Below are 17,903 nucleotides of genomic sequence, written 5' to 3' on the forward strand. Positions count from 1 at the left end.
TCTATTTTAGTAGACCTCAACAATGGAATTATGTTCAGTAGAAATGGCCATGACATGGGACCTTTAAGGAACATATGTTTGCAGTAAAAGAACCGCAAACGTGTGACATAATGATGATGACATGTTGCTTATAACTCACAAATGTAATCTTAGATAAGTTTAATAAAGTGAAATTGGTCGAAACTGGTCCCCTTTATTCTGTCCTTGTATTGTCCAGTGTTTGGCTCCAGCATCAAGCACTTTGTCAGAGAAAGCAGCTGTTGTTCCCTATATGCAAACGATACACACACACACACACACACACACACACACACACACACACACACACACACACACACACACACACACACACACACACAACACACACACGCCCTTAGTCTCCTTGCGTGCCTCCATGTGAATGTCTCAGTGTGTCACCAGCAGTGATGACAAATGTCTTTGTTTTACCCTAACACACCCCCCCACACACACACACCCACCCCCCCACACACACACACACACACACACACACACACACACACACACATTCAAGATATTAATTTGACGTTTTTATATTTTTTATGTTTTTTAAACTTTTTGTTTTAATTTCTTTGGTTTGGTTTCCACGTCAGTTATGCCGTCAGTCAGGGCACTTGCAGTTAATATAATCTGACCCACGCTCCAGTGTGATCTGAACTACATGAGGCAGGGTCTCATGTCCCCCTCTCATCATGTCCTTTCTGTCTCTTCCTCTCTTTTCCTCCCAACATGGATGCGCCACGACGCGTGCCAAAGTTTGGTGCGTAACGGACACCGATCCATCATTCCCCTTCCTCCTCATCCCCCTCCTCCTCCTCTCCGCCGGGTTCCAGTCATGCTGAGATGTCTCGAGAGTCCAGAGAGAGGAGGAGAGAGGGAACAAGACGGATGACAATAAACCGTTTGAGTCGCCATCTGAAGGGACGACACGCACGTCAACACGTGGATGGATGGACAGATGGACTGATGGAGAGGGAGAGGGAGAGACACTGAGTTAAAGAGAGAGAGAGTCGGTGTCCTTTACGCACGTCACGTCCTGGCCACTCCATTACCCAGAGTTCGCAGAGGAGGTGATGACAGTCTGTGTTTAACTTTAGTTTGTAAATGTTTCTTTTGGACACTTTAATGACTTCTTCTTCTGCCGGCCTGCGGTTGTGTGTGTCTGCTGGGACTGTTCGGTAGGCCTACTACATGCTGCGGAGCTGCTGCCCCGACCTCCCCTCGGCTTTAGAGCAGGTGTTTTTGACACGCTAACCGTTCATTGGAAGTGACTCTTTGGACAGGTTTCGAGCGTCTAATCCGGGAGGACATGTCGGGACAGAAACCGGCCTTGAAGAGTGGCGGCTCCCCTCAGAGCCGCTTCCAGGTGGACACGGTGACAGAAGCAGCAGCCGCCCCGGCCTCCACAGATGCATCCAAGCCGCCCGAGGAGTCCAAAGGACGGTTCAGGGTGGTGGGCTTCCTGGATGCGGGCGCCCTGGGCAGCGCCATGGACATCGGGCTCCCGCCGGATGTCTTCCACGAGCCGGACACGGCGCGGAGCGACTCGGTCAGCCTCCATTCAACGGGCACAGGACATACGCACATCTCCGACTCCCACTCCAACACATACTACATGAGGACCTTTGGACACAACACCATAGACGCCGTGCCCAACATCGACTTCTACCGACAGACCGCTGCGCCTTTCGGGGAGAAGTGGGGCAGACCGTCGCTGTCGGAGCTGCACGATGAACTCGATAAAGTACAAATAAAATGTGTTTTCATTCCCCTAATAGCATTACACATCATAGCCTACATTGCGGAAATTATCACGCACGTTTGTGGTGGAAGACTTTTTGACCTAAAGTTAAAGTACAAATACCCAGAGATGGGAAGTAACTAAGTGCATTTACTCAAGTACCTCACTTAAGTACAATTTGAGATACTTACTTTACTTAAGTATTTCTAATTATTGTATACTTTGAACTTCTACTCTATTACAATTCAGAGGTAAATCATGTACTTGTACGCCTCTACATTGATTTAGTACCTTTAGTTAGCCTACTTTACAGATTTGGATTAATGATGTGAAATATAATCAACTCTTAAATCAGACTTTAGTTCCAGTTTAGTACAAGCCCTGTGTACAAAGTCATTCAAACTAGCTGCCCCTTTACCAGCGTTGATAACACTTTAATGATCAATAATTATTTAAAAAATCATATGTATTATTCTGTTGAATGCAGGACTTTTACTTGTAACAGAGTATTCCTACATTCCGGTACTTCTACTTTTACTTAAGTACAAGATCATCTGAGTATACGTCTCCCACCTCTGCCATTACCGCACTTTTAAACAGTGGATGGTGAAGTTCTCGAATACTCTGAAGTAACTGTGAAGTAAAAGTAGCACTACAACAGCGTAGAATAACAAGTTACATTAAATTCCAAACTGTATTTGAGTAAAAGTACACAAGTAGTCTTAAAATGTACTCAAAGTGTAAAGGTATACTCATTGTGCACATCATCACATTCCTAATATAGTATGTTTGAAGTATGTATACTTGTGAATTTCAGCAAGGAATCAATAGAGTCTAATCTATATCATACATGATTTAAAAACATAACAAATATCTGTATTAATCATTGATATGAGAATCTTCAGAGTAGTTGTAAAATAGTTAATAATAAGAAAGTTCTACTCAACTTTCATTCATTTGAAGACCAAATCAAATGCAGCAGCTCCTCCATTTTGTTCTCAAGTTAATGTTTAGTTATGGGCAGTAATTAGAGGTATGCAAGCTGAAAACAGAAAACATTCCCTACACTCCATCTCAGAGACTCCGAGTGGGCTTAGTGACATGGAGGCATGTCCCCAACAAACAAGCACACGCACACACACACACACACACACACACACACACACACACACACACACACACACACACACACACACACACACACACACACACACACACACACACACACACACACACACACACACACACACACACACCACACACACACACACACACACACACACACACACACACACACACACACACACACACACACACACATCACACACACACACACACACACACACACACACACACACACACACACACACACACACACACACACACACACACACACACACACACACACACACACACACACAATGCTGCATCTCATTATTCTGAAGGCATCCCACTCCTCTAGGTAGCTGCAACATAGCCGTACATTGTACACTGATAGTATTCTAACAGCAGGATGTTAGATGACGTACAAAATCCACTAAAACATTTCTTTTTTAGGGGATACCAATATGCTAATTATTTTTGGCTCATATTTGTATGTTGTGCCTCTACTGGGACATGTCTCCATGCTTTAATGTTCAAAAAGCTCTTTATTTTTCTCATACTGCCTGTGCTGCAGCACCTCTTTTCACTCTCTGTCTGAAACCAGAGCCCAGTCTGTTCTGATTGGTTAGCCAACCGCCTCTTTTGGGATTTGTCAACCGCTTAGAGATGTCCCACCCCTATCACGTACAATGTGTTGGATTGCCAGCCAATAGAAGTGCAAGTATTACCTAGTGAGGTCATTATGTCACGAAAGTAAACAAAGGAATTCAATCGAGGTGTTTCAGGCAGGGAGGGGGAGTGTGTGGGAGAGAAACTCCCTCTGGAGAGAACAGGGATTTTAGCCTTTGCGGACCTTTTACATGCACAAAAACCTATAGAACTCAAGGGAAAAGCCCCAAAAGCACAATAGGGCCTCTTCAAATGTAGGTATATATTTATTTTTCATTGATCCACTAATTGATTACTCTCCTGCTTTTTTTTCTGTCACCCTTTTCCCCTTGGCTGTGATTGGTTGTCAGGATCCGTTTGAAGACGGACTGGCCAATGGAGAGGAGCCTTCAGCAGCTGAGGAGGCAGCGGCGGCGTTGGCGGCAAAGAATGCAAAAGGAGGAACTATCAAGTTTGGTTGGGTCAAAGGAGTCCTGGTTAGTGTTCTGTACAGGAACATTTAAAGGAGTAGTCCTCTGTTTCTCACTGTGATATTTCATCTTATCTGATCAAATCAATGTTTTCAACAGCAATTGTTGTAGCGTAGACTCATCTCCCATCTGGGGTTACAGGCTGGCCCACAGAAGACTAACATGTTTGTGCATTACAGGTCCGCTGCATGCTGAATATCTGGGGTGTGATGCTTTTCATCCGAATGACCTGGATCGTTGGCCACGCTGGAATCGGTGGGTACATTGAGTTTAAATGTTTGAGAAGAATCCAAGTATGAGGTCATTCTCCTTCAAGTGCTAACAGATCAGAAAGTCTCATTAGATGTACTATTTGGCAGCCACAATACTTTAATGTTCTATTCTTATAAACTATTCCCATTAATAGACCCCAGGGCCGGCCCTAGACTTTTCGGGGCCCTAAGTGAGCTTTGGCTTGGGGGCCACCCTCACTCTAGTGCATTCTTACTACATACAACACGGAACCAACTTGCATAAGCAGACATATTATATAAATAAGCATGTAAACACTGGACCTATCCTCCTCTAGGGGGGTCCGGGGGCATACTCCCCCGGGAAGATTTGTTTTTAAATGTTGAAGTTACAAGCATCAATCTGGTGCACTTTGAGAGCAAAATTAAGAGCTCTATGGATACATCTCTCAACATCCATATGAAACAGAACTGTAAACTGATTTTTATTTATGAATATTTTACAAATCACTCCCCTTTTAAACTCTATTCTTGTTTTACTGTCATATAGTATTTCATAACTCTTTTTCATTTATTCTCTCTGTCTGTCCATCTCATAATGTTCACATAGAAACTAGCTGTCAATAGGAATATCAATCAGAAGAATTATAATTTCATGCAAAAATCTTTCACAAAAAGAGGTTACACATTTAAATTCAGGCGTTGTTATGGCAACGTCAGTGGCCAAACAGCCACATTTACTATGGCAAATACATTCAAACATGCTGTCGACATGTAGAGCAGTGGCAACTATGCCACCATTTCAGCTGACTTTTTCTCAGAAATACTGTCACATAACATCCATATATTTCAGTGCTAGGTTGATGCTTAGCTAAGCTAACTATGAAACACTTTAAATGACAGGACTCAGGATCAGCTGTGTACTGTAAGGTAGCTTCTAGCTTCATGTCGACCAGTAAGTCAACATTTCCCAGAGAGCTTTCTTTGAAATCACCAGGTAACGTGTTTATTTAATATATCTGGCTAGCTATAGCTACTTGCTAACGATTCAAAGTAACGTCAACGTAGCTGTAATTTATGCTTTGCTTACATGTTCACATAACTTGGAAGTTTACTGACATTTACATACCTTGTTCACCTGGCTCAAGTGGTGGCTCTGGGGTTGTTGTGTGAGCCACCACTTGAGAATTGTCGTCTTTTTTAAGAAAAAAATGTCTTATGTCCATCTTCAAAAACTCTGAGTCCAACTGACAGTTTATTTGAAACATTGTCACAGCTCACAGCCAGGATAGGTACCTGTCAGCTAATAAGACAGATGTTTATTTCCATTCAACTCTCTGGTTGGTCTGGTGTCTTGCCTCTGTTGCATTCACTGAACACGGGAAATTACAATCCTGCTGTCCTCTCTAGTTGTTACGAATGGGTGAAGCAGGTAGGACTCAAATGCAGAATAACGAAAAGCGAGCTTTATTAAATAAATTAAAGCTGTGGCAAAACAAGGCAGAATCCAAAATATCCAATACCAACGAGCAGCACAAGGAACACAGACCGTGGAATGACATGGAGGGGAAACAATGAACCGACATGGAGCACAGGGGAAGACTAGACTAAATACACAGAAGGGTAATCACAGAACAAGACACAGCTGGGCAGGGGAGGAGAAACACAAGGACAACAGGTGAACACAATCGGGTAATCAGGGAGGGAAACAGACAGGCAGGAAACGGGGGTGAACACTTTACACAATAAAACCCAAAGACAAGAAAAACACCCAACACAGACAAAACTACAAACGTGACATAACATGAGAATCGTGACAGAACCCCCCCCTCAAGGGACGGATCCCAGACGTCCCAAAAAAAAAAAAAAAAGGTCCAGCAGGGTGGGTGGAAAGGGACCGGAGGGAGGACACATAACTAGGGCCAAGAAAGGGTGGGTGGAGGGGGTCTGGAGGACGGGTCTCGGGCGGACGGCCCGGGGGAAAGGCAGAGACCAAGGAGGGGGTCTCGGGCGGAAGGCCCAGGGGCAAGGCAGAGACCAAGGACGGGGTCTCGGGCGGAAGGCCCAGGGGCAAGGCAGAGACCAAGGAGGGGGTCTCGGGTGGACGGCCTGGGGGCAAGGCAAAGTTCAAAAAGGGGCGAAGGCCACAGCACTCAGGGGGCCGAGCATAAGGGCGAAAGCAGCAGCAGGAAGAGTCAGGGGGCCGGGCCCGAGGACGAAGACCGCAGCACTCAGGGGGCCGGGCTCGAGGGCTAAGACCGCGACTCTCAGGGGGCCGGGCTCGAGGGCGAAGAACGAGGCTCTCAGGGGGCCGGGCTCGAGGGCGAAGACCAGACAGCTCCGGAGGCCGGGCAGGACCCGGTGTCGGCCGGGCAGGACCTCCGGCAGAAGAGCAGTCGGCGGGGCCTCCAACGGCACAGGACAAAGGGTTGGCAGGACCCGCGGCAGGAGAGCAGTCGGTGGGACCTCCAACGAGATGGGACAAGGAGCTGGCAGGACCCCCGGCAGGCGAGCAGACGGCGGGACCTCCAACGGGACGGGACAAAGGGTTGGCAGGACCCCCGGCAGGAGAGTAGTCGGCGGGGCCTCCAACGGCACAGGACATAGGATTGGCAGGACCCCCGGCAGGAGAGTAGACGGCGGGACCTCCAACGGGACAGACATACGATTGGTAGGACCCCCGGCAGAGGAGTAGTCGACGGGGCCTCCAACGGGACAGGACATGGAGTTGGCAGGACCCCCAGCGGAACCTCCAACAGACCAGGACATTGGGTAGGGACTTGAGACGTGACTAGAGATGGAACTCGAGAGGTGACTCGAGAGGGGACTGGAGAGGGGACTCGAGAGGGAACTGGAGAGGGAACTGGAGAAGGGACTAGAGAAGGGACTAGAGAAGGGACTAGAGGAGGGACTATGGCAGCTGGGACCAGGACTGGGGCCGGAACCACGGCTGCTGGGGCCAGAACTGGGGCTGTAACCATGGTTGCTGAGGCCGGAACCAGGGCCGGAACCATGGCCGCTGGGGCCAGAACCATGGCTGCTGGGACCGGCACTGGAGCCGGAGCCGCTGGAGTACGGGCTGGAATCCTGGCCTTGCATCTTCCAGAGACCTTTTGGAGGCTCCGTGGACCTCCAAACGCCAGACGGGTTCCTGAGAAAAGGTCTGAGGTTGGAACTGGAGCCGCTGGAACCGGAACCGAGGCCTGGACCATGGCTGTGTGGGCCAGGTAATCGAGCAAGGAAACATAGCTCTGCGAGCCGGTACTGGTGCATGGATCCATGGCTGTGGAAACCGGAACTGAAGCCGGGATCATGGCTGTTGGAGCACGGGCTGGAATCCTGGCCCTGCGTCTCCTAGAGGCTCTTTGGAGACTCCGTGGACCTCCAACAGGACCGTAGTCGGATCCGAGGAAAGGGTTAGATGCGTCGGACCAGTCCTCAGGACAACTTGTGAAAAGCTGTAACCACTCCGGCAACGAACTCCTCAACCAAGGCATTTCGGCCACCTCCATTCGTGCCCTCTCGAGAATAGCCTCTTTGTCTCTTCTAGAAGAAGTTCCTTTCCACTCGGCATGATAACATTGAAGGAAAAAGTCTAGATCGAACAGATCTAACTCAAAATCTTCCATATCCGCTGGGTCCATTTTTGGTCGGTTCATTCTGTTACGAATGGGTGAAGCAGGTAGGACTCAAATGCAGAATAACGAAAAGCGAGCTTTATTAAATAAATTAAAGCTGTGGCAAAACAAGGCAGAATCCAAAATATCCAACACCAACGAGCAGCACAAGGAACACAGACCGTGGAATGACATGGAGGGGAAACAATGAACCGACATGGAGCACAGGGGAAGACTAGACTAAATACACAGAAGGGTAATCACAGAACAAGACACAGCTGGGCAGGGGAGGAGAAACACAAGGACAACAGATGAACACAATCGGGTAATCAGGGAGGGAAACAGACAGGCAGAAAACGGGGGTGAACACTTTACACAATAAAACCCAAAGACAAGAAAAACACCAACACAGACAAAACTACAAACGTGACATAACATGAGAATCGTGACACTAGTGTCATGATGAGGTTCAGGTAAAGCACGGTTAATGTATTATATTATTGACTCAATAATATAATAAATGACTTTGAGAGTAGGAAATCTATTAACAAAATTAATGAAACACGGTGACAGATGACTTATCACGGTGACGGTGTACTGAGATTATTATTATTTTATTTTGTTGTTGCTAGGGGGCCCTTAGTGGCTGCGGGGCCCTAAGCGGCCGCTTATGTCGCTTAATGGATCGGGCCGGCTCTGATAGACCCAAACCAACACTGAATGTGTCTAATAAAAAGTATTGTGGGTGTACCATCATGTGCCTCTGTGCCGTGTCCCATGTACATTGTCCTGCTGCCACAAATACTCATAACTAAACGTGGATTCATCCGCTAATGAATAATGTCGCTAACAATTTCACAATTTTCCCACTGTTTGTGTAATGTTGGATGAAATATACATTTCTAATCCCTTTTAAAAATGTCACTACTTCAGTTGGGACCATTGGGCATGGATCTGAGAGCCACAGACAGGAAGTCAGAAATAATTGAGAGACGCACTACAGTATTGTTTTTTGACTTTTCATGGAATATGTTTACATTAAGAAAAAGCCTCAGTAAACAATTAACTGATATTGTGAACTAAACATTGATGTTCAGGAATATATAATGAGAGCCATTGGATTACATCGATAAAAGTTCTGTGAAAACTTGAAATGAGCTGATTTATCAATTTGAGCTAATGGCTAATGGGTATGGTAAGTTCATCATTGGAGAATGTTGGGCCTGTTTGCCTGCTTGAATAAGCAAATCAGTTCTGAAAATTACATGATTCATCAAAACTGTTGTTTCATAATTTTCCAAACTGTGTTTCTTAGTTTGTTTATGTTTTGTTATGTTTAATAGGTCTCACCATTGCGATCATTCTGATGGCGAGTGTCGTCACCACCATCACTGGTCTGTCCACCTCTGCTATAGCAACCAACGGCTTCGTACGAGGAGGTGATGACAGCAACTGTACACATGCTTTTATTTTGAAAATGTCATCTGATTATTGTGGAGTTTACCACCCAGTTATCCTGGAATACAGATTATTTTTAAAGCAACATATTATGAGAGCCAAAAACTCTAACATTTAGCAGCCAACTTTCAGACATATGAAACCTTTTTCTTTTGTAAAAACCACTGGATAAAGAACATATTTGAAGTAATACTGATAGCTATAGTCGATTGATGGCTCAGTCAAGAGTAGGGTTGGGAACCGAAATTCGGTTCCAGATGAGAACCGATAACAAAATGCTGGGCACCGGGTACCCATACAACATACACAATTTTGGTTCTGCTTAACGGTTCCTAAACGCGGTAGACTAACCCTTTAGTATTGCAAAGAAAGCCTACATATCTGCATGGATGTAAGCTAAGGCTACGTAGCTAGCTGTAAGGACCTGTAGTATTGTGACGACGTCACGCATCAACTGAACAGCAGCATGTGATTTGATTTGTTTAGATACCCAGCAGCATGCACGGCTCGGGCTCAGTCACCTCATAACACCAAATATGCATTGCGGTAAACGCTCAAAAGTGTGGCTCCACTACACACAAAAGAGAAAGGCAAGGCACAGTGCAATGCCTGTGGCAAGCTAATAGCTTGTTCGTCAGGTTGCACTTCTAATTTAAGCAAACATTTAAGACAGCACAGCATCGAGATGAAAGAATGTACAGTCTTTAATGGCTTGCGGTCTCCGAGTCCGAGTATGGCATCAATAGCCAGCACTAGCACCCCGGACCCGGTTGTCAGTTAAAAGCTTGAAAAAATTAAGATATTTCTAAACATTAGACCTCTTTCTTTTACAATTTTGGAATCAAAACGGGGAATCGATAAGAACCGGAATCGATAAGCAGAATCGGAATCGGAATCGATACATTTCAAACGATACCCATCCCTAGTCAAGAGGTTATAAGAGAACTGAAGTAGTGATTTTACTCGCATAATTCAACCTAAAGACCTCTGGGTTGGCAACCACCATCAACGCTAGAGTGTCCCTGAAAATAAAAGGTAATTTTCAAATGTACGGTACGTCGGTACCCCATAATGAAACAATGACTAATACCTGATTCACTGCTGTGCAGGCGGAGCATACTACCTGATCTCCAGGAGTCTGGGACCGGAGTTCGGAGGGTCCATCGGTCTCATCTTTGCTTTTGCCAACGCAGTGGCTGTGGCCATGTACGTCGTAGGCTTTGCAGAGACAGTCGTTGAGATGCTTAACGTAAGAAATAACTTGGTATAACCATTCGAATTGTGTCAGATTGTTTTGTTTGTTTTAGATCCTCATATTGATCTTGTTCCTGCTGTTGGTTGCAGGATGTCGACGCTTTGATGACTGATGAGCTAAATGATATTCGTATCGTCGGGACTCTGACTGTCATCCTGCTGCTGGGAATCTCTGTAGCAGGGATGGAGTGGGAAGCCAAGGTAGGACAGAACACTGAACATCCTCAGAGGACATCTCATAGACTGACACATGACGCTGATAGTAAATTATAGCTCCCTGCTGTTAATATTAAAGCCTCAAACATGTGCCTTTGGTCTGACTGAAATAGTTCAACATTGGTTGTATGGCAACAATGAAACCATTTGCAAGTATTCATGGTCTCATCCGTTGTTGATTCCCTGACTTCCTCTACCACCACCATGATGATCACATAATAGTTTGTATTCAAATTAAAACAACTAGTGTTTGGATTACATTAACGAGTGGTTTAGATATTCATGGTCCCACCAGGATGAATTGAAATACCTTTATTTATTTATCATCTTCAGGTCATGATCAAAAACCTGCAGATCTAATGCCCTTCCCCATTACCCTCATCTGTACTTTTGGTTTATCAGTGAGTTTTAGAACGATGGCATGCTATTAGGCTAGAACATTTTACAGTACTTGCTAAACATTAGCATGTTAGCGTAGCCACATTATCTGGTATAATCCAATCATCCATCTTGTTGTAAGAACTTGCTATGTGCAATTTACTACTGTCACGTGTCATTTACAGCTAGAGTTACAAAAAAGGGGCAATTAGAGTTACAATCTTGACCCTGATCAGTGATCAGTGGTTGTCTCAAGTTATATACTAGCATCCTAGATGCAAACACAAACAGCAGATGTTGTGATCAGTAATGAGATCATTTGTTAAAATAAAAACATCACATTGATTATACCATCCTCCCGATCTGTGTCTTTCTCTCTCTGTCTATCAGGCTCAGATCGTCCTCCTGGTGATCCTTCTGGCAGCCATCGTAAACTACTTCATAGGAAGCTTCATGTCAATGGAAAGCAAAGACCCCAAAGGATTCTTTGGCTACAATTGTAAGTCTGCACTTTTTTTGATTTATACAAACATTTGGTCTATTCAAGTGTCCCTGACCTAACCTATGCAGTTTGAGAATGTATTACTGAAAAATACTTACTATTCTCCTCTGTGTTGGTTCTCTTCTCTTTTAGCTGCTATCCTATTAGAGAACTTTGGTCCAGACTTTAGAGATGAGGAGACATTCTTCTCAGTGTTCGCCATTTTCTTCCCTGCGGCCACCGGGATCCTGGCTGGAGCCAACATCTCCGGAGACCTCGCAGTGAGTTTTACATTTTGCAGAATATAATATAGGCATATAGTACTGTTCAGAAAGTAAATATGTGTCTTGTGGTGTATCCTAAGATTTTGTCTTAAGCCCCGCTCTTGCATTTCTTTACTAGCTGCCACTTAGTTGTATTAGTCAACAGCTTGGCATCCATTTATACGCAGATGACAGTCAAATCTATATCTCTGCTTCATCTGATGATCCAAGCCCTATGGACACTCTTGTATATAGCGTTTCAGAAATCAGTCATTGTATGGCTCAATAATGTATATGTTTTTGGCCATATTGCATTTCAAGAATAAGGTCACACCTAGAAAAAGCTCGCCATATTTCTCTCGCGGGTTATTTAGACTTTTCTTGACTGTCTAAACACTACAGCCAGGTACTTAACTTGCCCTTTTCAACGTTTTGAAAAACACTTTAAGGCCTAGTTTCAGACAGTACAGTTTAGGTTACTAACTCATCATCACTATGTTGCTCTGCCTCTTTTACATGAAGGAACATTGCTCCAGGACTTAAGTTTATGCTTATGTTGGATGTGTTTCATAAAAAAACCTGAAATAGTCTACATGTGGAGTTGCGCATGTGAACACAGCTTGATATTTATAAATGAAAACTTTAATTTTCATATCATGTATTCATCTATAAACTCACAAAATGGTAAGCTCACATAGAGTAATAATTGTCATGTATTATTTATTTATTGTTCTGACTTCTTAACTCTCTTCGATGTGACCACTTTTTTTTTTTTTTTTCAAGAACACATACTTGTTGTATGAAATGTGTTATACGGTTGAAGTTACAAATACATTTGAATTATTACTTTCACCAGGGGAAGTCAGAGAAAATATCATTTTAGCTATGTATCTCATTAGCTTGAGGCTCAAACCACATTTGAAATTGACAAAAAATAAACTTGAATGTGGTCATGTCTCTCTCCTCAGGACCCCCAGTCGGCGATCCCTAAAGGTACTCTGCTGGCCATTCTCATCACAGGAATCACATACATTGCCGTTGCCATCTCTGCAGGTATTTAACACTCATTGGCTCCTATTCCAAAAATCATTAAGCCTTGCTTACTTCAGAACTGCTGTTCATTTGTTGCACAAATTGTGTCACGTAAAACTGTGATGATATGCATATTATAAATATTTTTACAGCTATTATACATTATATGACAATGCTGTTTAAGTCACATATCTGGCAAATATTAAGGAGATGTATACAATGACTATTTTGCACCATTTTTGGTCCTATTAAAACAATTAATATTGAAACATATATTACTCTCGCTATACACATTGATAAATAATTGTTATCGACACATATCTAACTTAAGATATGAAATTAACCACAAATAAATGAAAAAGGAAGGAAAAGTACAATACAATTGGTGTGTGATACATCAATGAGTGGTAAGTGTTCTTTGGGGATAATACTCGATGGTGCAGCAAAGCCAGAAAAACACCAGACTCAAACAGTTTCATCCCACAGGCCATAAGGCTGTTAAACACCTTTTGAAAGAACATACATAACATTCATCCGTTTGTAACTTATATCAATATTCCAGTTACTTGTATATAGACTATTCTACACAATTGTATTATATTCTACTTTATTTTATTTATTTGCACTATTATCTGTTGTATTGTGTTGCACTGTTGGAGGAGCCTGTGCCCTAAGATTTCCATTGTCATAACTACACTGTAGCTACTGTGCACTTGACAATAAAAGCCTTGAACCTTGAAGGAAACACAGATAACCTAATAAACCAAAAGCACGATTTACTAAATCTCCCCGTTTGTGGCTTATGTTAGAGTGTGTGTCGGTTTTCTCCTCCTCCAGGCTCCTGCATTGTCAGGGATGCCACTGGCGATCAAAACGACACGGTGAGCGACACGGTGAACTGCACCGACGCCGCCTGCACGCTGGGCTACGACTTCTCCATCTGCAAGGAGGGCGGCTGTCAGTTCGGCCTGATGAACGACTTCCAGGTAACGGACGCTAAGCCCAACCCTAAAGCTCTGACGACCAATAAGATACAATGCTGTGTTATTATTCAAAATACTGAACAGGCCAGCTCAGGAATGTGTGTTACATAAAGGCCAACACACATGAGCAGATGTGACGTGTATCCAAACACCCACAGCCATTGTTTTCCTATGGAAGCCTACACATTGACGGAGATGCCGTGTCAGGGTAAGACCGTCAACAGACCGTCCATCGAAGTAGAATCTGATCCCATTCATCTTTTAGATCTTGTGTTGTTGCTGTCTATGCAGCCTTCCAGACCATGACGAGACTTTTCATTCACCTTAATAATGAGACCGTGACTGTCTTCCCATAATAACGACACACTTTACACACTTGGTGTTGGTGCTACAATTGCCAACACTGCAATATTTAGCCTCAAGATACACAACTTGTATTACCTCAAGTACAACTATTGTATGTATTTTAGATTAATACAAAAAGGTATTTAGGACTATCAACGATTTGCTACGTCTGGTGCCTGGCATACACTGCAATGATAATAATGGAAAGCTCGTGATTCTGCGCGCCGTCGTAGATGCGTGTGTGTGTGTGTGTGTGTGTGTGTGTGTGTGTGTGTGCGTGCGTGCGTGCGTGCGCGCGTGCGTGTGTGTGTGTGTGTGTGTGTGTAAAAGACAGAGCTGTTCTCCACAGTGCAGCAGTGATAATAGTGGCTGTTGTTTTGAGTCACAAGGTTCTTTCTGGTTGGAGCTCGAGCTGAATGAGAGCATTGACAACATCCACCTACACTCGCACACACACACAGCTCTCTGACACTGATATCCCTGACATTGTTTAGATGTTGTCTATTGCAACAGACGGAAACACTGTCTCTGGTTTAACTTTAATTATACTATTACGTTTTACCGTGTCTCACTCAAATCTGTCCAACTGAAAAGCAGATACATCTAACATCTGTGTGTGGTTCTCGTCCTCTCACATGCTAACAGACGTCACATCATGTTGGTAGGTGTTGATGTTTCACAATGGAGCTGCCTTCTGTCCTTCTGTGCAGTCAGTCATTTAATTACATATTATGTCATGAAAGGAGTTTTAGGAACAATGTCTTAGGGTCCCCACTTGTTCGCATGTATAAACTGTTCACTTACACCGCTGTTACATGATGGAGTCAAGCCTGATTTAGATCACACAACTTAGACGAGATTCAACTCCAGATCAGACTATATTAGATTAGTCGGGGTGACATCAAACAATAATCTACATAGTCAAAATTGAGTTGTCATTCCTTCCAATCAGTGAGACCCCTCTTAGATGTATGCTTCCATAGAAGAAAAAACAATTCTTTTAAGAGAATTATTAAAAGAAAGAGAGGCAGATGCAAGCTGAAAACCTTTGTTTCTTCTCAGGGTTGATCTAACTAAATTCTGTTCTCCAATCACAGGACACCTATTTGTGCTTGGCAAGAGTATTACCCATAGAGTCCAGGTGGCGCTAGGGTTACAAAACATAACCCAAGTTTCTACTCACTGCAATTAGATTCTACGCAAATAAATGTTGTTTCTATGTACCGCAAAAAGCTATTTCTGAGCAAACGAAAAAGTTGTATCTATGCACCTCAAACTGTTCTTTTACACACCAAAATCAGCTGGTTCTATGGAGGGAGCCATGTCATTGCTAACCACTGCTCTACAGTATGTGGTTTGTTTTGCATATCATGGAGAAATAAATAAGACACAAACAGTATCCCATCACTTCTTACTTGGCAGTATGTTAGCATACACTATGCTACATGAGTCATGTTCACGTGTGTGTGTGTGTGTGTGTGTGTGTGTGTGTGTGTGTGTGTGTGTGTGTGTGTGTGTGTGTGTGTGTGTGTGTGTGTGTGTGTGTGTGTGTGTGTGTGTGTGTGTGTGTGTGTGTGTGTGTGTGTGTGTGTGTGTGTGTGTGTGTGTGTGTGTGTGGTGTGTGTGTGTGTGTGTGTGTGTGTGTGTGTGTGTGTGTGTGTGTGTGTGTGTGTGTGTGTGTGTGTGTGTGTGTGTGTGTGTGTGTGTGTGTGTGTGTGTGTGTGTGTTTTACAGGTCATGAGTCTGGTGTCAGGCTTCGGTCCTCTGATCTCTGCAGGGATCTTTTCAGCTACTCTGTCCTCGGCTCTGGCCTCGCTGGTCAGCGCGCCCAAAGTCTTCCAGGTCAGAAACTCCTTAATAATCTGATTTATTTATTTATTATATAAGACAAATGAACAAAAAACATCTTCTTACACAGACATACATAGAGGAATAACTGTTTAAATGTGAACATGTGTATCATCAGCAACCAAAATATAGTCCCTTAAGGAGTTACATTTGTAATGTTGTTATTGGTATTTGTTGTGAATGGCTAAACGAAAAAAAGCCAACGACAAAAGAAAATGGCCTGGGAACAAAACCCTGAACTGGTAGCTTTTGTTATTATCTTTTAACAGCGTTTACCTTCTCTCATCATGAATGGATACATTTAGCTTTCTTTGGGTCGAACCCAGATTTCGAGAGATAGAGGCCTGAATGATCATCCCTAGTCCAATCCATCCAAGCATGAGCCCGATCTACGAGTTTCATATGTCATATCCCTCTCTCTTAAAAACGGTGTTAACAAATGTAATAAATCATGAACTAAATGTTTTGTTATCTAGGCGCTATGTAAGGACAACATTTATCCAGGACTGGGTATGTTTGCAAAGGGTTATGGGAAGAACAACGAGCCTCTCCGTGGTTACGTCCTGACCTTCTTCATCGGCCTGGCCTTCATCCTCATTGGTAAGCTGCTGTCTGTTGCTAAAGATTCAAACTAGAATGAACAATTCATATTCATTCAGAGATTTCTGTTGTTGCCTGTTAGCGGAGTTGAACATCATCGCTCCCATCATCTCGAACTTCTTCCTGGCGTCGTATGCTCTCATCAACTTCTCTGTCTTCCACGCCTCCCTGGCCAACTCTCCAGGTAAACCCAAAGTTCAATGGATTCAGTCTCGATAGATGATGCGATCTAAGATGATGATGATGATGATGATGATGATGATGATGATGATGATGATGATGATGATGATGATGATGATGATGATGATGATGATGATGATATAAGATGCATGCCATGACATAAGAGTTGACTTGAAAAGGTCTCTAACCTTTTGAATACATTCGAGATCAAAGAGTCTTCTTACACCTTTGTTACACTTTTCTTTTGGCTAATTTGAATACACTCTTATACTTAAGCTGCTTTCACACGATGCGCGACTTGCTCTTTGCTCACTGTTGGGCGTAGAGCCTTGCGTTGAAAGTTAAGTTCATGACAAGTTCAAGTACTCGGATGAAAATAAAATACTCTGTTAAGCCTCAATTTTCGATTATTTCTGATCTTACTCTGTCCCCTAAGGTGGCAATGGTTTTAGAGCTCTCATTGTCGTTGTTACTGAAAGTTAACTTAATGCCTGTTTTTACCATGCCTTCAGAGGATAACAACACTTTTGTTGGTCTTGAACTTTTGGACAACATTCCCAACAATATGTGTAGTTTAATGTCGTATTGTAAAACTATATTGGTAACAAGTATATTTCTAGGGCTGCACTTGACCAGTAACATTGTTAGGATAAGGGTTCAAACATGGATTGTCTGCAAAACACGTCTGGTTTTATGCTATATCAATATGGTGAAGAAGTCTGCTCTAAAACGTTCTTTGTTTCAGTTCAGATTTTTTGTGTGATGATCTGTTTATATTTGCCTATGTTAGCATGGCTCTTTTGGTTTAATTCCCGTCTGTTAACACAGGGTGGCGCCCAAGTTTCAAGTACTACAACATGTGGGTGTCTCTGGCCGGGGCGGTGCTGTGCGTGGTCGTCATGTTTGTCATCAACTGGTGGGCGGCTCTGGTCACCCTGCTCATCGTCCTCGCTCTATACATCTATGTCAGCTACCACAAACCTGGTGAGGACAGGATGATGTCACCTTTTCTTTGC

General features: G+C 43.6%; 1 protein-coding gene across 1 annotated transcript in view; it reads left to right on the forward strand.

Annotated features, from left to right (window-relative positions):
• The first annotated feature begins 881 nt into the window (after positions 1-881).
• The window catches only part of LOC117452556 (solute carrier family 12 member 2-like), a 29,148-nt gene continuing 12,126 nt past the window's right edge, over positions 882-17,903 (forward strand). Inside the window, exons 1-14 of the mRNA XM_034091259.1 lie at positions 882-1,762; positions 3,883-4,008; positions 4,182-4,257; positions 9,193-9,288; positions 10,417-10,556; positions 10,652-10,762; positions 11,546-11,654; positions 11,790-11,917; positions 12,868-12,952; positions 13,769-13,917; positions 15,994-16,101; positions 16,584-16,707; positions 16,790-16,891; positions 17,716-17,871. Of these exons, the coding sequence (XP_033947150.1) occupies positions 1,328-1,762; positions 3,883-4,008; positions 4,182-4,257; positions 9,193-9,288; positions 10,417-10,556; positions 10,652-10,762; positions 11,546-11,654; positions 11,790-11,917; positions 12,868-12,952; positions 13,769-13,917; positions 15,994-16,101; positions 16,584-16,707; positions 16,790-16,891; positions 17,716-17,871 (1,945 nt within the window). The 5' untranslated portion in view covers positions 882-1,327. The remainder of the gene's footprint in view (positions 1,763-3,882; positions 4,009-4,181; positions 4,258-9,192; positions 9,289-10,416; positions 10,557-10,651; positions 10,763-11,545; positions 11,655-11,789; positions 11,918-12,867; positions 12,953-13,768; positions 13,918-15,993; positions 16,102-16,583; positions 16,708-16,789; positions 16,892-17,715; positions 17,872-17,903) is intronic.

The sequence above is a fragment of the Pseudochaenichthys georgianus genome, chromosome 9 (assembly GCF_902827115.2).
Source record: "Pseudochaenichthys georgianus chromosome 9, fPseGeo1.2, whole genome shotgun sequence".
NCBI lineage: Eukaryota > Metazoa > Chordata > Actinopteri > Perciformes > Channichthyidae > Pseudochaenichthys > Pseudochaenichthys georgianus.